A 22,738-nucleotide genomic window follows, 5' to 3' on the forward strand; every position below is an offset into this window, starting at 1 on the left:
TCAACAGATAACTCATTTTCAGGATCTTTGAGGAAAGGAAATACTCCACCAGTAAGCACAGTTTCTCTGAAGTATTCGCCATTCCATGACTGTCCTTTTTCTTTGATGATCCACATTAACCGTTTGGCTGTGAAACAGAGAAAAATTCCCAAACATTCAGGAAATTTCACAACTTGGCAATAGTGCACGTCATCGCTGATATCATCCAACTTTGCAGCCCAAATGATGTCATATTTATGATGCGGCAACATGGAGAAAGTCATCTTCATCCAAATCTTTAAGAAATGAACCACAAAACCATGCACAGTCTTCTCTCTGTTGCTGAGTGATGTTGGGCTTGCTGATAACATGAAATGGCTTGATACCAGATTTTTTAAACTCACGATATACAGCACTATAACTTCTTTTCTCTCCCATTTTTGTTTCTAGTTCAAGCACCAATTTACGTAAAGACTTTCTTGGTCCACCCACTGCCTCAGCTGTGATGTCTTTTGACTCTTGAGAAAGGACTTCAGGCCTTCCAAGATTCTCACTCTTTTCACGATGACAGCCATATGGATTTTTGTTCCAGTTTCTTTTACAAAGGATTCATCTCTTTTAATGTACCAGGTGTTTCAAAATTAGAGGTCTCCCCCTCCACAGAACAAATGGAAAGTTATGAAGTTTTCTGCTATAGCCTATCTCCAAGTACATTATTTTAAGTTTCTATTAAGCTATTTTTCATTTTACATTTCTTGTATTTTCAGACTGAGTGACGGAGTTAGATACAGCCATGGCTAATGACTCGGGAGAAATCAGATGGATTGACCGAATCTGGGCTATAACCTTCAGAGAGGCCAGGGATGCTGGCACATCCTTCATTTCACGTTCCTGGATAGCTAAATACATTAAAAGAGATGAATCCTTTGTTAAAAGAAAATGGAACAAAATCCATATGACTGTCATCGCGAAAAGAGCGAGAATCTTGGAAGGCTGAAGTCCTTTCTCAAGAGTCAAAAGACATCATAGCTGAGGCAGTGGGTGGACCAAGAAAGTCTTTACGTAAATTGGCGCTTGAACTAGAAACAAAGGGGAAAGAAAAAAGAAGTTATAGTGAAAAAAATCTGTATATTTCATGTTATGCAAGCCCAACATCACTCAGCAACAGAGAGAAGACCGTGCATGGTTTTGTGGTTCATTTCTTAAAGATTGGGATGAAGCTGACTTTCTCCATGTTGCTGCATCAGATGAATTCTTCATTTACACAGTCAGGAAGCCAAATGATAAATATGACATCATTTGGGCTGCAAAGTTGGATGATATCAGCAATGACATGCGCTATCGCCAAGTTGTGAAATTCCCTGAATATTTGGGAATTTTTCTCCGTTTCACAGCCAAAGTTTTTTTAATACTTCAGAGAAACTGTGCTTACTGGTGGAGTATTTCCTTTCCTCAAAAATCCTGAAAATGTGTTATCTGTTGAAGAAGTCACATTTTTGCATGATAAGGCACCATATTTCAAGGCTCTTCAGACACAGGAGCTGCTTCGAAACAGTGGTATCAATTTCTTCTCGTCAAGTGAATTTCCAGGTGGCTCCCCTGACCTTAATGTGTGTGAAAACATTGGTAGTATTATAAGGGATCATGTTGAAACACGCACAGTGAACTATGATGGTATACCAAGCCTCGACGACCTGCAAAGAGAGGTGACCGAAGTGCTCAGGGAAATGGAGTTTGAGTCTCAGGTTTTTTGTGATTTGCTGAAATCATACCCCTCAAGAATGCAGGCTGTGGTACAGGCAGATGGAGGCCACACAAAATATTAAATACTTAGAGAGAAACTTAAATAAATACCTGTTCTGAATTACTTTTGTTTTTGTCCATATCAATTTTAGTTTATGCTGTAGGGGACCTCTAATTTGAAACACCCTGTGTATATATATATATATATATATATATATATATATATATATATATATATATATATATATATATATATATATATATATATATATATAAAAATATATATGAGTGTGTGTATGTATGTATGTATGTATACAGAATATATATAATGTAATATATATTATCTACATAGTATATTATATATATATATATATATATATATATATATATATATATATATATATATATATATATATATATATACATATTTATTTATATGTATACATTATTTATGTGTATGTATGTATGTATGTATGTATGTATGTATGTATAATGAAGACAGGAAATCATTGCAACGTTTCGAAGCTAACCAGCAGGCCTCACTATCTAAACTGTCTATGTACTAGGCTCCATTTTTTAAAAAGGAAGATATGATTATTTTCAGATCTCTGGCAAACAGCATGGATATTATTATTACCCGCCCTGATAAAAGTAAAGGAGCTGTTATTCTCAATAAAGAGGATTGTATTACTAAAGTGGAAACAGTATTAATTGATAATACCAAGTTTCAGAAGTTAGGCTCTCTTGAATTTTCCACATTGTTTAAAATAGAAGATTGTTTTAATTGATTCCTGAAAAGCTTTTAAAAGATCGTGGCATAATCACTGAGAATAAGTATCAGTCTGTGTATAGCTCAGGGCCCACAAAAATAATGTTCCTATCTTAGCGTCTTATAATAACGTCAGTTGCATATTAGCAATGTATTTAGTGCCCATACTTGTCCCTTTGGCTGAAAGTTCTTAGTCTTAAAAATTCATATGAGTTCAAAAGTACTATTCTCGCTCAGGACTCGGATATTGTTATGGTAAGCTACGATGTGGCGTCCTTATTTATGAATGTACCTGTACAACTGGCTATTGATATTATTCTACATAAGCTTTTTTGTATGGATGATCCTCGTTTTGATGGTTGCGGTAAGAGTGCTTTCAAGAAACTTTTAGATCTAGCGGTGCGAGACACCGATTTTATTTTTAATGGTTGTTCTCACTCACAAGTCGATGGTATGGCTATGGGCTCTCTACTTGGTCCCTTCTTCCCAGGTATCTTTATGTGCTCGCTGAAAGAGCACATGCTTGATGCTTGTCCCCTTGGTTACCATCCACTATTTTATGAAAGACACGTTTGCACTCTTTAGACGCTGAAAGGTTTTTAATTTTCGTTAATTCATTTCTCCCTAATATTAAATTCACGATTGAACACAAGACCAACGATCAGTTACATTTTTTTTTGATATTTTAATAGCACGATCTTCTCAAGGTTTCTCTACTTCAGCTTTTAGGAAAAAGACATTCATTGGTCTTTGTACAAATTCTTATAGTTTTTGTTCGTTCAGTTTTATGATTAATGCCAAATTAACTATGCTTCACCGAACCATTGCCTTATCCACTAATTGGCAAGCTTTTCACAATGAAATCACGTTCTTGCAAAAATACTTTTACAGTAACTGCTTACCCTCCGACTTATTCTTTAAACAGGTCTCCAAATTTTTAAAATATTTTTGTTCCGCGTCATCCTACTCCTAACATTCCTAAATTACCTTTCTATTCTAGTCTTCTTTTTGTTCATATTATAACTTTTTATAAAGAACTCAAAGCTCTAATATCTGGTCATTTCCCTGCCCTGAAAATTAAAATTATACCCACGAACCCATTGACTTTCCAGCTTCAAAGACCGTTTGGACCCAATATGACCTCGACTATTATTTATAAGTTTAATTGTCCTAGATGTAATCGAGGAACCTATATAGAATCCACACATAGGTTACTTAAGGTCCGAATCGACAGCCATAGAGCTGTCAGCTATAGAACTGGCACTAAATTTTGAAATCCCGAATTTTCTAGCATCAGGGATCGTGCCGATAAATGTAAATATTCAGTTCAGTATAAGGACTTTAAAGTTTTGGGCAGAGCCTCCAATCATCAGCTTTTAACAGTTAGTGAATCATTGTTAATTAAAAAAACTAGTCCCCTCAGTGAACACCCATTCCACGTCTACACCTCTTCATCCCTCGTGAACTGTTTACGTTTTTTCCGGTTCTTGGTCAGTAGTTCCTCTGCCTCCTCACTCAGCGGTTAGTCCTTACTCATGTTTTGTATATTTCAACATTTGTCACTTAATTTTATTGTACTAATTAGGTATTATTTATTACCTCTGTAGCTTGATAATGAGGCCTGCTGGTTGGCTTCGAAACGTTACGACTGAAAGAGTATGACTTACTTGAGCTGTTGGTGTGCTTCCCCTGTCTTCATTATATTGGTGGGTTTTGAGAAAATTCCGCTTGTTCTATATGTATATATATATATATATATATATATATATATATATATATATATATATATATATATATATATATATTATATTATATTATATACAGAAATAATCAACACACAGTCACGTGTGGAACAGAAATAAATTTCTGACTCACATCAGGATCGAACACAGGTCTTTCAAGGCAAGGGCGAACTTCCAGACTCGCTGGTATGCAAGCAGTTAGCTTGCCCAGGTAATTTTATTGCTGTTGCTCTCAGGTTCCAACTTCTTTCATACATTCACAATATATATATATATATATATATATGTATATATATATATATATATTTTATATATATATATATATATATATATATATTTATATATATATATATATATATATATATATATATATATATATCTCTCTTTTTCTTTCTTTCTTCTTTTAACGTGCAATTTTTTCCATTTTTGTATGGGGTAAGCACGATGCCTTCTTTTGAAGGACTTTTGATTTGGCTTTTGGGTAGACCTATATATATATATATATATATATATATATATATATATATATATATATATATATATATATATATATATATATATATATATATATTGTGAACGTATGAAAATAAATGTCTTGCTTCAGGTGCCTATTAGATGACTAAAATCCTATACTAAAAATGATCATTGTTGTTGTGCATGGATAATTTAGAAGAAAGAGAATATGTCTCACGTCAATGCTTTGAATCCATTGGCGCACGTTGAGGAATGACCGTTCGCTCGTGACGTCATACAACAACAACACTCCATCAGCCCGACGGAAGTAGGTCTTGGTTATGGAGCGGAACCTTTCTTGACCTTTTAAAGATAAGAAGTTCTAGTTAGTGAAATTTGCACCTATAAGTTGTTTCTTAAACTACTCACAATTTACATAATGAAACTTCAAAAATGACCTTTGCTCTCCTAAGCGGTCGTGGATTAAAACTATATTTTAAGTTATTTCTTTTTGAATAGTTAATATTGCATTTTTATTGTATGTATAACTCGAAGACTCTCTCTCTCTCTCTCTCTCTCTCTCTCTCTCTCTCTCTCTCTCTCTCTCTCTCTCAGAACTGAATATACCTGCTGTATCCCATAGCTGAATAGCGATATTTTTCTCGTCGACGTTGAGCGTCTTCATCTTGTAATCAACACCTGGAACGAAGAGCAGAAATATATGACCCATTATCTCTAGTAACAGCAGTAGTTTGATCAGACCCAGTGGGTAGAATGTCTTGTCTGTTTCAAAGATAGTCAGTATTTATGAAGTCGTAACTTTTCTTGTAAGAAAAAACATTGATAATTTTGTGTAAATATGGAAAGATTTAATTTTCTGCCGTTTAATCGTTAATATTAAAAAAGAAAATGAGAAACAAAATAGTAATTTCTTGTTCGTTTGTTAGGAATGAGTAACAACGAAAGAGTTTTTTGGCACGTGTGAATTATTATAGGCTTAACAATATTAACCCGTGTATGAGACTCGCAAAGAATAGGCATTACATCTCTCTCTCTTCTTCCCGTAGGGGGGCTGTGCTGTCAGTGCAACTCATGCGGTCCACTGTAGGCATTACTTTAGGTTCGTTGCAGCGTCCCTTCGGCCCCTAGCTGCAACCCCTTTTCCTGCATCTCTCTTTCTTCCATCTTACTTTCCACCCTCTCCTAACAATTTGATTCATAGCGCAACTTCGAGGTTCTCCTCCTGCTACATCTTTCAGACCTTTTTATTGTCAGTTTCCGTTTCAGAGCTGATTGACCTCATAGGTTCCATCGCTTGGCCTTTGGCCTAAATTCTGTATTCTCTAGCTTTTTTTCGTTGTTATGGAAATCATAATGCGTTTCGATTTCATGATACTTTGCGTGGAGAACTTCAAAGTATTGGGGGAAAATTCATATAATTTGTAACTTAGCTAGCATAACATAGTATAGTTCATCGACACCAATAGATAAATTGATATTTGATGAAGAAAGGTCCATTGATTCTGTGGGAGTAGGCTCCACTCTCTTGTTGTCTCTGTGATGTTTACGCTAGATAAATGCAGGAGACAGCCTTTGCATCAGCCTCATTTAATGGTAAAAATATGCAATTTTTCTTTTGGAGGTAAGTTCGAGTTTGTCTAAAGGCCGCCACTAACGTTCAGGTATACCTGCGCTGGTCTGCCTGGACAGTTTACCTGTGCATGCACACCTGAACGTTACCTTGGACAACGTGCACAGTTTTTTCTCCCCGTGCAAGCGACCTGAGCAAATAGCTCTTTTCAGTCGATATACCTGCGTCGAAACGACCTGCGCAGGCGTACTTGAACGTTAGTGGGAGGCCACCTTTTTTTATTACATTTTTTTTATTTAACTTGACTTCTGCGTCTGTCTGTCTGCCTGTCTGTCTGTCGTCAAATCTTTAACTCAATTTTCGACCTGTTCCCTCGTCCGATGGACTTGAAGTTTTGCATGGTTACTCAATCCCAGTGACAATACAACCTTACATGATCACTAGGTCAGTGGTGACCTCAAGTGACCCTACAATGATCTCTCCCAGTATGTCAGGATTTGTACGAAACTCTTCGGATCTTTCACAGCTTCTTTGACGCGGTAGACTCTATCTTCAATGAAACCCCTCCAACTTCCATCTCCATCCCTTCCTCCTTCCCATTTCCATCCCCCTCCCCTCCCCTCCCCTGGCACAAGATCAAGCATTAATTTAGCTGTGTCCTCCCCTCCCCTTCCCTCTTCCACCCCCTCCACTTTCCCCTCCCCTTCGCCCACCTCACCCTCCCACTTTCCCTCCTCCCCTCCCCTTTCCCTCCCATACCCCTTCATCCTCCACCCTCCCCTCTTCTTTCCCATCCATCCCCTTCCCATTTTCCTCCTTCCCCTCCCCTTCCTCTCCTTCTTTCTCCTCCATTCCCCCTCACCTTCCATTTTCCCTCCTCTCCCCATCCCCTTCCCCTTTCCCTTCCCCTCACCTTCCTACTCCCCCCCCTTCCCTCTTCCTTTCCCTCCACTTCCCCTCCCCTTCCCCTACCTCTCCCTCCCCTTCCCCTCCTCCCTTCCCCTTCCCTCCTCCCCTCCCTTCCCCCTTCCATCCCACTCCCTCCCCTCCCTCCCTTCCCCTTCCCTCCCCTCCCTCCCTTCTCCCTTCCCTCCCTCTCCTCCCTTCTCCCTTCCTCCCACTCCCCCCTCCCCTCCCTTCCCCCTTCCCTCCCACTCCCCTTCCCTCCCCTCCCTCCCCTCCCTTCTCCTTCCCTCACACTCCCCTCCCCTCCCTCCCTTCCCCCTTCCCTCCCCTCCCTCCCTTCCCCTTCCCTCCCCTCCCCCCCTCCCTCCCCCCCTCCCCTCCCCTCCCTCCCTTGCTCCCCCTTCCCTCCCTTACCTAAGGTCGAGACTGTGTGACTAAGGTCAGACTGTATTGGTGACTTACCTAAGGTCGAGACTGTATTGGTGACTTAGCTAAGGTCGAGACTGTATTGGTGACTTAGCTAAGGTCGAGACTGTATTGGTGACTTAGCTAAGGTCGAGACTGTATTGGTGACTTAGCTAAGGTCGAGACTGTATTGGTGACTTACCTAAGGTCGAGGCTGTGTTGGTGACGAAGCATCCTTTGCAAAGACGCACGATGAAGGTCGACTTCCCCACTGCCGCGTCTCCGGCAAACACGACTTTGTAGGTCCTTTCGGGAGGTCCCATAATTTCGTAAGCCGACGCCTTCTGTAAATGACTTGGCACGGGAGGCGGACTGGAAATGAAGTTCATTTCCATATTAATAACCACTCTCTCTCTCTCGCTCTCTCTCTTTCTTCTCTCTCTCTCTCTCTCTCTCTCTCTCTCTCTCTCTCTCTGGTGCAAGGCTCGACATTTCCTGTTATGAGATTATGATTTAACTTAATAATACAATTATCTCTCTCTCTCTCTCTCTCTCTCTCTCTCTCTCTCTCTCTCTCTCTCTCTCTCTCTCTCTCTCTCTTTTGCAGGTCTTGAGGTTTTGTCTTGGTTTTAGGTAACGAAGTTGCTAATACAAAAAATCTCGCCCTCTCCCTTTCTCATATATATATATATATATATATATATATATATATATATATATATATATATATATATATATATATATATATATATATATATATATATATATATTTATATATACACATATATACATACATACATATATATGTATATACTGTATATATACATATATTTGTATGTATAAATATATGTATGTATATATGTATATATTTATATATATACATATATATATACATATATATATATATATATATACGGATATATATATATATATATATATATATATATATATATATTTATATATATATATATATATATATATATATATATATATATATATATATATATATAAGATATGTTGGTCTAAGGGTATGAAATTACTCAACAGCACAGTTGAACATTTAGTGATATTGACATATAATTTCTTAGTAGAACGAGCAAGCACTTACTGCCGTTTTGTATTGCAATATAAAAAATAAGATTCTTATAAATGGAAGAAAGCAAGGGTTGGGGCGGACCACAATACCGTCAGTTCATATTTATTAATCGGTATATTTATCCATCTTAATTTCTTCGTTGTTTGCTTTTCTTTTTTCTTATATTTTCTTTTTCCACACATGGGCATTCTATTCTCTAGCAGACTGCTTGCTACTTCCCTTCTGCTATGCTCAGTATAAATAATTTTCGGTGGTTTTGGGTGAAAATGATTAATAAAATGAGATTTCTGTACTTTCATTTTCTTACTGTCATTTACATTATCATCTTTATTAATCAGTTAAAGAAATGGAAAAAATTAGAATGAATTAAAAAAGGTAAAAATTGAAAATAGGAAAACAGATAGGTTAATGAAGTCAAGTCATTAAGACAAATTTAAAATTATGAATGATAACTGTGAATGGAAGAAAAACATAAAATGAAGCAAGTCACGTTCACCACAAAACAAAGCTGGCAAAACAAAGACTGTTTTCATCACCTTCTGCATTTCTCGGCCTCGTTCATGAGGTGAGTCACCCTTCGTGGTTTCGGAGGCGGCGTGTTCGAATTCATTCCCGAGGGGCCGTGCTCGTGGAAGGGGGAGTCCTCCTCCGAAGTCTCCTTTTTGACGTCGCTCGGTGCCATCGAGTTGGTCTCCAGTTCGTTGAGTTCGTCCTCGAGCTGTTTATAGAGGGGAGATATATTTTGCCTTGTCAGCACAGAGCGAGACATAAAAAGCAAGGATAGTTTCAAATTTGTATGGGGGGGGGCGCCCTAAGATGGGCAAATTCCCACATAGACTGAATTGGTGGTAAATATATATATTTTTTATTATGTCCTACTGTTATAGTATTATTGTTATTATTTTTTTTATTTTTCATTTGCTTAATTTTCTTTGGTTTTTTTCTTGCTTCTCAATTACAGTTGTACTCTCTCTAGTCGAACTCAGTGCTGAGCAACACGACCGTTATAGCTTAGTTCCTTTCCAGTAATGTCAAGGAGAACAGTGTATATTTTGTCAAGAGAGAGAGAGAGAGAGAGAGAGAGAGAGAGAGAGAGAGAGAGAGTCTACCACTTACCGACATGGGTCCATCCGTTTCATATTTGAGCTCATCTTGCGTAGTGCATCCCTCCTCGGCAGTGTCTGGCAATGTTGACAATCCGGAATCTAGAGAAGCGGTGCGCATCATAACTTAAACTAGACGATTGTGAATGAATGAATGACTCATGACATTTAGGTATAAAGCCAAGTACTAGGGCACTTTCAGCCATTTAGTGGTTAAGATGTGTGTACTGTAAGTACACGGAAACACTAGGAAAGCATTCTCTAACTTCACGCTAATTCTGGTTATGTACACACACACACATATGTAAATATATATATACAGTATATGTTTATTTTATATATATATATATATATATATATATATATATATATATATATATATATATATATATTTTATATGTGTCTTTATTTGGGGTAAACAGAAAAACTGAAATTATCTCCTCAGATTTTCAATCACATTGCACCATGAATCAATATATGAGTTATATGTATATGGTGAACTGGTTATATATATACATATATATGTATATATATATATGTATGTATATATATATATATATATATATATATATATGTATACACCAGATATATATAATCTCATATATTAACTCTTGGTGCAATATGTGATTCGAAACCTGAGGAGATAATTCCAGTTTTTATATTTACCATGCTGAACAAGAAACACGACCACAATAATTTCATAATTACCCAAATCATCCATGAGTCTTCTTATGCCAAATTTTATATTTCCTTCATTTTCGGTTGTTGGCAGAATTGGTGGATGAGGTGACCGAGATCTACTGCATGAGAAGAAAATATTTTATTAATCGATGAATATATTATTTGCATATACTTGTGTCGGATGTTGCTAAGATAATATAAAATGTGCTTTAGATATACTTGGGCTTAAACATAAAAACATGATTACAAACATTACTGTATAAATAAGTTTGTTTGTGTTAACTGGTAAATTTTATCTTTATCTATATATATAAAAGTGAATGCTTGTATATTTTTCTGTCCACTATAGAAATCTGAACCGCTTGACAGACCCAGACAAAAATTTGCACTCGACCTGTGTCATCCCAGAAAGGTTTATAACTTAAAATCAAACACCTACCCCGTGACAGACATACAGACACAGACAAAACAAATGAAATTTTCGTTTTTATGTCACTTTTCCTTCAATGCTTCCTGGGTTAATTATCATTTTCCACCTGACACTCCACCTTTTCTTCCAGTTACTGTCAGGCGTATGATTTCATTAAAATCCTCCCACTGCAAACCCTATAATCAGTTTAGTACATCCAAAAAATTAAACAGATGTGTTTGACTGTATTAGAATTAATTTCATTCAGTCATAACGCAATGTAATTCAAAATGTAACTTCTACCACCACACCAGCCAACCCTTACAATTCTGGCCACAGAAAAAAAGTAGTAACAGACCACATGTTTTTGTGACAGGGTTACTGCTCATTAAAAAACTAATCATCGAAATTACCACATTTTTTTTTCAGCGTTCATCTTAAGCCAAACGTATTTTAATCACGCCCTGCCAATAAAATGCAAATTCTTAAATACCTTATGGTATTACCATCATCATATCTAAGTACTTGATCCACAAACCAAAAATTCATAGTTACGGGCACAGCTTTGGATTTCAAGAACTAATTTATCACCATCCGCGCATGCGTATTAGTAGACCAAATGTTTCTGTGACAGATCTACCCCCTTCATTAAAAAATTACTTGTGACGAAATTACCACTTTTTTTTCAGTGTTCATCTTAAGCCAAACGTATCTTAATTATATACTGAAAATAAAATAAAAATTCTTAAGTACCTTGAGGTATTACCATCATCGCATGAAGAACGAATCTCCTTGGTTTGTCGTGCAGTGAATTTCACGTGCTTGATAAAAGGTTCGTCTACTGTTGAAAGGGAGACAGACCTATCCCCCCAAACACACAAATACACAGACACCCAAGCATGTATCGTAGAAGTAGAAGATTTTTTACTTATTGTTTCTGTTCAGTGATGTCGTTTATTCTTTTAAAATAGGGGAACGTAACTTCCCTCCCCATCTTTAGCTTCCCCTCACCCTCCCCACCCCCTCCTTCTCCCCTCCCTACCCCTATACCTCTCTCCTCCTTTCCCCTCCCCTCCCCTCCACTTTTCCCTCCCTTCCCATTCCCCCTCATCCTCTGTCTTCTCACTTCTTTCCGCCCTCCTCTCCCTACCCCTTCCCGTCTTACCTCCCACTACCCATAGACTGTTATCAGAGCTTTAACCGTAGGTTGTTATTCAGTTTTTCCAGGACGCGCCTGGTTGGTCAGCTAGTATGTACTATAGCCTCCTCTCACTAACCTGGCGGAGAAGCCCCGCCCACCACTGTAACTGCATTGATTGCAGGAGTCGTCAGTATTGTATCTATTTCGAATTTAATCAATAACAAGCATACAAAATATAGCATATCATTACAGAATCTTGATGTAGTGTATAAATTTCTATTCTTTCTGCATAGTTGCTATCACTGAAACACTTGTCATTGTATAAAACAAAGAAGAAAAAAAAACGAGTGCAACTGTATGCAAAGAAAGGGGAGGTGTGCTGGTTAATGCAACAGCCATTGTTTTGGCGGGACATAGAATGTTACACTCGTCACCTCATCAGCTGATTTCATTGACGTCAACAAATTTCTGATATTTTTCATCCCATTTGAAGGTAAATACTTACATAGCTACATATATTTGCATATTTAATTTCCTGCATAATCTAACACAAAGTAAAGGTGTCTTTTTATATTTATATTCGTAATGAGCAATCGGAGGCGGAAGATCAGGTAAGCATTACCCATATATAGGTCTATTAATAATTTTCCCCAGCTCTCCAGTTCCAATCCAGTTGTTAAAGGCCACGCGTGTCCGTAGATGGTTGGTTAGGAATGGAAGGTTTGATCCAGTTCAACAAAGTTGGGTAAACTTTCAGAAAAGTGTTCGATATCTCCTAACAAATAAAGTGAAAAAAAACTGGTCTAAAACGAGGCATTTTCTTCCATCCGTTTTGTTTTATTTATTTTTTGTATTTTATTTTTATTTTATTTTGTTTTTTGTATATCCAATGGCAATATTGAGTACCAGTATAGGATTTTATCACAGAGCTGAACTAGAGTTACTAGAGTGCCTATTCCGTATGTAGTCAAACTCAGAAATCATCGCTAGAATCTAGAATACTTGGAGATAGTTGCGGCTCACAGATCGGTTAGGCTATTTACTAAAATTCCTTGGTTAAGTGGTTGAATCTGGAGGAGCCGATTGGTAGCCTCGTATGGGTTTAGTTCCAATAATTGTATAAACCAAAAAAATTATCTCTCTTCTTTATTTACCCTTTGTTTTATGCGACTATACATTTAAGCAATTATATTATGCGGTTTGTTTATGAATTTATGCAGTCGTATTGTAAATGAAGCTGTAGGCTATAGGCCTATATGTGGTTAATTGCCTTCGTTTGCTAACATTCACTTTTAAATTATAACTTTAACGTTATGTCATTTTAATACATGTTTCTTGGCATATAGGAAAGATACATACATATGATTTTTCGACATATATTTCCCGATTCAGTATTATTATTACTCAATAAATACATTAAAAACTATATAGCTTTCATATTTCCCCTTCAGTTAGCTCGAAAATAGCATAAAATTTACGTAGTTCTATAGCAAATTAATTTTAGATCACCTTAAGCCAAAGAGTATTGCTCTTACGATTAAACCCAAACATAAATTCAAATACAAATTAAAGATTATTTAATCAGTAAAAATAATTATCTGTGTTGCCGCCAAAACAATGGCCGTTCCATTAACCAGCACGCCTCCCCTTTCTTTGCATACAGTTGCACTCGTTTTTTTTTCTTCGAGTGTTTTTATACAATGAAAAATATTTCAGTGACAGCAACTATGCAGAAAGAATAGAAATTTATATATTACATCATGATTTTTGTAATGATATGCTATATTTTGTATGCTTGTTAATGATTAAATTCGAAATAGATACAATACTGACGACTCCTGCAAGCTATGCAGTTACAATGGTGAGCGGGGCTTCTTCGCCAGGTTAGTGCGAGGAGACTATAATATAATTGCATGTGTAAACCTAATGATATGCTGATACGTTAAGAAACAAATGACGCTGTTAGTAGTATGTCTATGTTACCACAAGAGTAGGCTTACATATATGTTATAATATACAAAGACTAGAATACACTTATCAATAATGTGTGTGCATTTAGATGGAAACATTATGATGGCAATTTACTTGAATTAGAATAATGAAACTTTTTGGTTCGTCACAGATTTTGTTGTAGCAAATGGAATGATGTCACAAATAATAAAAATAAAAGAGCCATAAGTAAAATACATATTACATTGTAATTATCAGGAGAAAAATGACCAAATGAAAATTCCAAGCATGCTGTTAATTCTGACAAAATAATGACGAAGTAAGTTATGAAAGCATAAAAGCCGCGAAAATAATAGAAAGAAAGCGTCATGTCATAGCAAAATCATTTTGAAAAATAACTAAATGTAAGAAAAGTCAAAGTAAAATAGCTGTTTAGAGTGCAGTCAGATTAAAAATATACAAAACCGACTGGCGGGAAATTAAAAAAGTTAAATAATAATTAAATAAGTTAAATATTCTTAGTATCTAATGGCTGAGGAAGTAAATGGAAGTAAGTTTTGCTTTGATAGCCATGATCTTAGTAGTGGGACACGTCTTTGTTGGTTGGTGTTAAGAGTCCAGAGGTTCACATCAAACCCCTTCTTGATTTCCTTTAATACCTTACAACAGTTGCGGGCTGTCACTGGGCAAAGGTCCATGCTGGCGTAAGGCCAGCTCAAACTCCAGTAACCACCGCGAACGGAAGCGAAACTTTACGTACCCTGTGCCTTGCACTCTGATAGCTTTCATCGGTTGATGGTAAACTCAACATGATAAAGTTATCTTTCTTTTAGAATATTTTAGACACGATTGTTTTCCCTCTAGGGTAGTTTTTAACACCATCCATTAATTACTAAACAAAAGGGTTTTCACAGAATTTAATACACCCACGGTACCCAAATTGCACTTTTATGCCGAGTTTCCAGACTGTCCTGACACCCATTGTTTTAGAACAAAATTTTATCATTCAAAAACATTTTGGTGCTTTGAAGGTTAAATTGTCCCTGTTAACCCCCTGACGATGACTCTATTTTTACATTTAAAGATTGGCTTTGTGCTGTGATGTCCTCCAGAGTGATATTTAAGTATTCGTGCCCCAAGAGTAGCTCTGGGATTTATGTTGGCTCCACTTGGAGACTTCTAAAGATATGAATAGATTCTTATATGGGGTAAGTTTTCGAACCGGGGAAAGCTCTCCAACCCCGAACATTCTAATTTAGAAATCAAAAAGCTTGTCAAACTTTTGTTGAAAACGAAAATCTATATATATTTTGACGAACTCTGAGCAGCTTGTTCCGAGAATGAACACTCAAGATTTCTGACGTAATAATAATGTTTTAGTTGTTATGCTTTTATTTCGCATTCCTCATTTTCTCCATTTTTGTCATACGGACAGGGTGGCTCAATACCCAAAAATAACTTTTATTTTTATTTTGATTAACCTTTCAGTGTTTAAAAAAATGTTTTTGCGTTTTTTATGTGTCCTATTAGTTTTCATTTATTTTCCAATGTTTTGCCTGTTCCTCACTGGCCTTTGTGTAACACTTCGCTTTTTAGTCTGTTTTAGCTCTTATATTCAGACTTTGCCCTTGTGCTTTTTCTGTGAACTTTATACATTTCAATTATCGAACCCCTGATGATGTAATCATGGATTACAAAACATATTGAACATCTAGGTAATCGAAAACCATTTAAAAGTATTCCTGTCCGCCTTCCTGTCTGATATATATATATATATATATATATATATATATATATATATATATATATATATATTGAACATATATGTTCATTTATATATAAAATATTTATATTTGTATTTGTTTATGTGCAATAGAATATTTGTTTATGTGCAATAAACCTTAATAAACCTCATTGCAAGTTCATTGACGAAATGAAGTTAGTAGTTTTGAGCACGATCCAGAATCATTTTTAATTACAATGATGTAGATTGTTTAAGAACAGAAAAACGTCCACAATTAACATCTGTGCTCGAAAGAAGTATGAACAGAGTCACTTTAACTGTACACCCTAAGTTTTTTGGGTAAAGCTACGGAAGCAAAGCATAGAAAAGGCTTTGGTTTCCTTTATCTCTTAAGATGTCTACTTACTTTCTGGCATTGTGATGGAGGAAAGAAAGAGAAGATTCAGTAACGCATGTAAACGATAGAAGTAGTGTCCGTGGAAATAATAACTGAATAGCTAAATTACAAGGCTCTTTTGACAGTGTTGTGTAAACAAAGAATGCATAGCATAAACTAGAGTAGTTTCAGTCAGGGGACATAATTGAAGAATGAGTGCCTAGGCTGAAAAACAGATGACGGAAAACTATTAAAGGTGAGAGAGCCTAATTTAGTAGTTATTTTCAATCGAAAGTTACTCAAGTGAAGATAAAGAGCCCAAATTAGAAAGTATTGGGTCAAGCGATGCACAAATTTACACTTGGTAGGCCAAGTTAGAAGATTTGTTGATGAAGAATAATATAATTAAAAAATCATTAATTGATAAGTAAAAAAAAAATAGAAAACCTTTATTGAAAGGTGTTCTTAAGAGAGAATTGTGCATCCAAAGTAGAAAACAGAAGCCCTAGGTCTGATGTGCCCTCTGAAAAGAGTACCTTATAGGTCAAAAATAGGACGCCGAAGTTTTTAGAAAGGCTGTGTGATAAAGTAGTGAGTAGAGTAAGAAAGAAAGCGGAAGCTGGAATGTCTTTTAGATATGAGTTCCGTAAGTAATAAATAGAAAGCCTTGGTTAAAAGATTTTAGCATAGGTAAGGAGGGCTTATCAATAAAAAGTCTACGTAAGTAGAGAATAGAAAACCCAGGAAAAATATTACAGAGCAGAAAGCATAAGTAAAAAGGGCTTTTCGATAAAATGATATGCAAAAATAGAAACCCCAAGTTATAGGGGATTTGGAGCTAGGATTATGTCAGTAAAGAATGAAAAGCGTTAGTTATAAAGGCTTTTGTTATATACAGTATATATATATATGATACAGTGTATATATATATATATATATATATATATATATATATATATATATATATATATATATATATATATGTAGAGTATTTGTCATATGTATATATATACACACATATATATATAATATAACATTAAAGTCCTAGATATTTTCATAGTGTGTTAGGTCATAAACAGGTAAGGCATGAAAAGTCGTTTCTACTTCAGTAGCTAGTTCATAGCGAAGTCATGCAAGTTATTGGCAAACTCTGTCAAATGTATGGTTACTCACCCGGAGTCCTGGGAAAGAGACCTGTAAAATCAAGGAATGACAGTGAATGTTATTGTGACGGTTGATTACCTGTATTCTGCAAGTATCAGTCGGTTGCTGGTCTTTCGAATTACATTTGTATTTGGGTTTAATTTTAATTCTAGCCTCGCTGTGAACATTTTAGAAGTGGGACTGAAAACGAATGGGTTCTTGGAAAATAAATGAACTACTTGTACCTGTACGAACGTCATGCGTACACTCACTGGCTCTGCTGTTAAAGGGTGGCAGTTAACAATTAATTTTCCGTAAGGACAAATGGCTTATGAATAGGAATATGTCGCTATGATGCTTTATTTAGTTATATATTTGTTTTTACCTTTGGCTTCTTCGTCTCTCTTTCGCACGGTGCGAACTTCGAGTGCTGGAACACCTCGAGCCGGCTGGTGACCTTCGCCACTCGTATTCCATGGCGCCTCTCATGCTGTCATTTGTGTCCTGGAGTCTCATGTTTGCTTGGCTGAAGAAGATCGCCAAGAGTTATCGTGATATCTGCAAAGGCTAATGGTTTCTGTCGTACATATCACGTATGTTATTATCGACATAACTAGAACTAATGTTTTGTTGTTGTTGGCTCTTCGTAAAAATAGGAGGTCGTGCTGGCTTAATACAGTATATTGCATACATTATTGAAGAAAGTAAATCAACTTAAAGTATCAGTCTCCTATTTTGTATTGGATTTCTTTCTTTGATGAATCGAAACTGGAAGATGGGAATTTCACATGTGAAGATCACATCCCCCATATTTTAGGTCTTTTGCTTCATGTTGTTGTTTATATAAGGTGTCGGGATTTTTTTTAGAAATATTTCAAACTTAATCATATTTTTTATGCAAAATCTTGACCAGGGTGTTGGAAAATACTTACTTTCTTCCATTAATTTTTTGTTCGGGCCTGGTTTGAAAGGCACCTGGTCATCTGTTCCGTACAAAAATGAAAGATCTATAAAAGTCTTTACTTACTGCAGAAGTTCAAGCTGCCTCTTCATGTGGTCGTATTGATGCATGTATTCCAGCACTGCTTCTCGTTCGCTGAAAAAAGTAAGAATATAATTAATTGCTATTCTTTAGCTTTTTGCTAAGCCATGATTTGGATTACATAGCCATTTTTTCCTCTTCATGTTTAAAGTGGGTCTCTAATATTTAGTACTGAAATGTATGACGTGTTATATGTTAAGACTGGTATTGTATCCATTGCTTTTAAAAATGCCCCTTTTGTATTGTGGTAAAGTGTAATTTCTTCTGTTTATCTGGCCCTTGGTATGACAACCCCACATAAGCCATCTGAGGCCTTATCTTATTAGAATTGCTCTAAGACAGAGGCCTCTTTGTCTTAGAAGTGTTTTTTTCTTACTTGTGCTATTCCCTACACTTTTCTTTGTACTGCAGCTTTAGCTGAACCATCTCATACCTTACTAGGCGTAGATGTTATGCTTATTTCTATTTTCTGTCGTGCATATCTCTCCTTTCTTTTGGTAGTGTACTGATTTTTTTTTTTATTACCTGTTCAATTCCGTGTACGCCTTCTCCTTTGCTGTAATAATGCGCTTTCTAAAAATGTTTATTGTTTTCATTATTCTTACGCGTGCAATTCCCAACGTTTGTTTTCTTATTCCTGCCTTTGCAATTTCCTACATTTTATCTTTGCTTTCATGTGATAAAACAGATATTACCCTACATTTTCTCCTTCTTGTAGTAAAGTGCAATGTTCTGCAGTGTGTATTCTTACCTGTGTAATTCTCTACACTTTTCTTCGTACTGCAACCTCAACTGAGCCATCTCAGACCTCATGAGGCCGAGATTAGTGGCCGTCTCGTTGAGGCTCATGTTGAGGTTTCTGTTGGCGTGGTAGGCGTCCTCAAGCTTCTTCCTCATCTCTCCCTCTCCGCTGTCTTTCTTCAGCCAGGAGTCCACCTGCAAGAATGTCAGTTGCAATCCTGCGGGTCTCGTTTGCTTTTCTTTCAGTCTTCTGATTTTCTTAGGTTTTAGTCGAAAGGTCAGTTGACAGTCTCAACAGCATAGAAACCGGAGTTTTTTTTATACTAACTCTAGGGCAGTTACTACAAGTAGTAAAATTATCAACAGTATTATTGCTGCTGTAGCTACTATGATTGATAAGAACGGTATCATACATACCAAAAACAAGTACAGTGACAGTAATACTAATAGTTTCAGGAACAGCCAAAATGATAACATAATGATTTGGGCCATAAGCAGTAAAATTGATAAAGATAAATATGCTTTTATAACTTAAATTTCAAGAGCCACACTTTCTTTTTCAATTCTTCTTTTTTCGGGCCAGGGCTAGGTAGATTAAGTATACCTTAGTTTAACCAGACCACTCAGCTGATTAACAGCTCTCCTAGAGAGGGCTGGCCAGAAGGATTAGATTTATTTTACGTGGCTAAGAACCAACTGGTTACCTAGCAACGGGGCCTGCAGCTTATTGTGGAATCCGAACCACATTATGACGAGAAGTGAATTTCTATCACCAGAAATAAATTCCTCTAATTCTTCACTGGCCGGTCGGGGAATCGAACGCTGGGCTAGGTAAGAGTACTAGATTACCCGTCTCAGTGACAACACAAAGAGTAAACTTATTTTCTTTTCATTTCTGTTACTTACCTTTTGGAAGATCATGAGATGGGCGTTGAGTTTGGCCACCTCTTCCTCCATCTGATCCTGCAGGATCCTCTTCTCCTCCTCGGACTCCTGCCGGGCCTGCTGCCTCGCCTTCCTCTCCACCTTGGCCACCTGGTCCTCCAGCTCGCTCTCCAACGATTTCAAGGCCGTGGCGTGATGTTGGCGTTCTCTTCAAGTTGACAGATCATTATTATTATTAATTATTATGATGATGATGATGGTGATGATGATGATGATTATCATCATTATTATCATTATTATACGAATCAAGTGAATCGCCGTTAGCTTCATTAAGCAGACGAATTAATATTACTCTCCGAAGACCGGCAATTATTATTATTATTATTATTATTATTATTATTATTATTATTATTATTATTATTATTATTATTATTTTATAAACATAAATTAGTTATAGAGTTGAATGCGAGAATGTAAAATCATCTATTTTGTTTTTTTACGCATAACCATAGATCTATAACTCCTCCTTCTCTGTACGAAGATAAGAACAAGAAAATTGGCCGTTTTCTGCTCACAGGATAAGATTTGGACTTGCCGGTCTCTTTATTAACGTTATCTGTGCATAATTAGTTTATTAAGAGTAAAACTGGGGAGCTCTTTGATTGAGAATAACCTAAATGATTAACTTATCTAAAAATGCTTAGTTATACAGCAGAGGTCATGAGGATAAGGATAATTGAATGAATGAAAGAATTAACTTATTTATTTATTTTATAAGTGAAAACGTGCTTCTTTATGTTCTATTCCTCTGGCTTGGGGTACAAAGGCACGTTAGACCACCTGCCCTTTGGCTTTCGGTCTTAAAAGCTAAAGGCAGTATATGTCATAGTTTTCTAATCATATATATGTTTGAAACGTGACTTCATTGCTTTGTTACTTTTTTACTAGATTTAAATATAATTTTTTTTTCATCTTTGTCGAACCATAATTCATCTCAAATTTGAGGTCTCTTTGGACAATTGACAATATTTCTTTCTCTTCCATTTTGTATGGAAAGTGAATTTTGCAGGGTTTTCCTTATTGAGTAATAAATCTGACTGAAAATATTTTGGGAAACACAGAATCTTGTAGGGTTTCATATGATGGACTGAACTAATTAGTTGATCATCAAATTCCCAGATTCGAATGCTCTGGTTTGTCTAAAGTTCACTGTTATCTATACAAGACTGAGTATGGTCTGTAGCATTTTCTGGGCATCTATATTAATTTACTAATATTTATAATGGACTTTGAAGCATGATTAGCATAATACTAGCATAACATTAATTGTACATATATACAACTAGTATTCATCTATATCTGATTTATTGAATAAATTTTCAGGGTCGTCGTGACCTGTATCATGGATGTAGGTCACAATGATTCTCTCTGAAACTCAAAAGGATGTCACGTTGGTCGTAATATAAAAGCTAATAATGACGCCTCTTCAAAATGTTCTTTGTGAGGCATAAAAAGAATGTTTACATCAAGCACCTGATACCTGACAGACCTGATTAGGAATCATTTGATCATATCTTAACTCCTTCACTCATTTTCAGTGTCCTCCATTTTCTGTCCCTTCTTCTTTATTATATCTGCAACCTGAGGACTTATTGTGAGTTCGTAATGGATGTCTCCAGTCTTCTATTCTTTTGACTCGTTCTATTTTTTGACATGAGGAAACAGAATTTCTTTTTATGTTTGACTCAAGAAAAGGATCCGGCAGTTCAGCATCTGGCGGTAACAGTAAATCTTTTCTTATTTCAATTGACAGGTAACTAACTATCACTGATTAATAACCGGAAGTTCAAGAGAAATGTTCTCATTTGGACTTTATGTTATAAGATGGGATTTTTTGTCATTCACTTTTATTACTGTCTTTTTATTAAATTTGGTGTGTTATGTAACTTATTCTTACTTTTTACTCTAAGTTTACCCACAAGACAAGATCTTACAGATACAGTTTTTCTGAGAAATAATAATTGCCGCTATCTCTGAACGTCGGCTGCGCGTGTGCGCACACGTGCATGTGTGTGAATGTGTGTACACGCGCGCACACACACACACACACATATATGTGTGTGTGTGTGTGTGTGTGTGTGAACTGTGCTAGACGTAAATCCGTCATGTTAGAAAATTGTTTGTCCCCTCGTTAGAACTTGTTGTATGCTGGTTCGATCTCCTACCATAGAAGATAAACTTTTTTATTCGGATATATTCTTGTATGGATAAGCTTACCAATACAACTGTGAGGAAGTTGAAAAGTTAATAAAGTCATTGTGCATGCAAGCATTCATATACCAGTTCACACGCAAACATATATACTGCATGTGTGTGTGTGGATAAGGTTGTTTTAAGAGAAGTAGTGATAGTAATCTGTATCGTCTGAATCTTTGCAAGATTTAATTTGGTGAATGAGAAAAGGTGGTTGTGCTAGGCAATCTAAATGCAAAGGTAATTAACAGAGAAGATAGTGTAGTTAGCAAGTATGGGTTTCACGGTAAATGGAGATAGGCTCGTGGCAATATGTTCAGAGATGGACTTGATTGTAAAAATGCAAGATTACAAAAGGATATTGATAAAAATAATTAGAAGAGAGAAAATGGTCAGAAAAAAAGTTTGTTAAAAGGACACATGAGTTGATGGACATAATGGTTAGAACAGGAGTGAACGCAGGTTTGTCTGATCATTAGTTAGTTTGAAAGAGTGAAAATGATTTAAAGTTTTAGTTGTAAATGAGAATATTAAAATATGAGAAAACTGCAAGTCTGACAGTGTTTGCAAGCACAGAAGTGTGGTG

General features: G+C 36.1%; 1 protein-coding gene across 3 annotated transcripts in view; it reads right to left on the reverse strand.

Annotated features, from left to right (window-relative positions):
* Positions 1-22,738, reverse strand: part of LOC136847451 (ras and EF-hand domain-containing protein homolog) — a 66,784-nt gene that overhangs the window by 3,366 nt on the left and 40,680 nt on the right. Inside the window, exons 6-16 of one of the 3 annotated variants that reach the window (XM_067119153.1) lie at positions 19,921-20,107; positions 19,025-19,209; positions 18,259-18,327; positions 17,617-17,757; positions 17,262-17,282; positions 10,496-10,587; positions 9,801-9,889; positions 9,221-9,402; positions 7,791-7,960; positions 5,314-5,385; positions 4,925-5,049 (exon numbers count right to left, since the gene is read on the reverse strand). In XM_067119153.1, coding sequence (XP_066975254.1) covers positions 4,925-5,049; positions 5,314-5,385; positions 7,791-7,960; positions 9,221-9,402; positions 9,801-9,889; positions 10,496-10,587; positions 17,262-17,282; positions 17,617-17,757; positions 18,259-18,327; positions 19,025-19,209; positions 19,921-20,107 — 1,333 coding nt within the window. The remainder of the gene's footprint in view (positions 1-4,924; positions 5,050-5,313; positions 5,386-7,790; positions 7,961-9,220; positions 9,403-9,800; positions 9,890-10,495; positions 10,588-17,261; positions 17,283-17,616; positions 17,758-18,258; positions 18,328-19,024; positions 19,210-19,920; positions 20,108-22,738) is intronic. The other 2 variants (XM_067119154.1, XM_067119155.1) reach the window with 2 other exon arrangements.

Source organism: Macrobrachium rosenbergii, chromosome 16 (assembly GCF_040412425.1).
Source record: "Macrobrachium rosenbergii isolate ZJJX-2024 chromosome 16, ASM4041242v1, whole genome shotgun sequence".
NCBI classification, from domain to species: Eukaryota; Metazoa; Arthropoda; class Malacostraca; order Decapoda; family Palaemonidae; genus Macrobrachium; species Macrobrachium rosenbergii.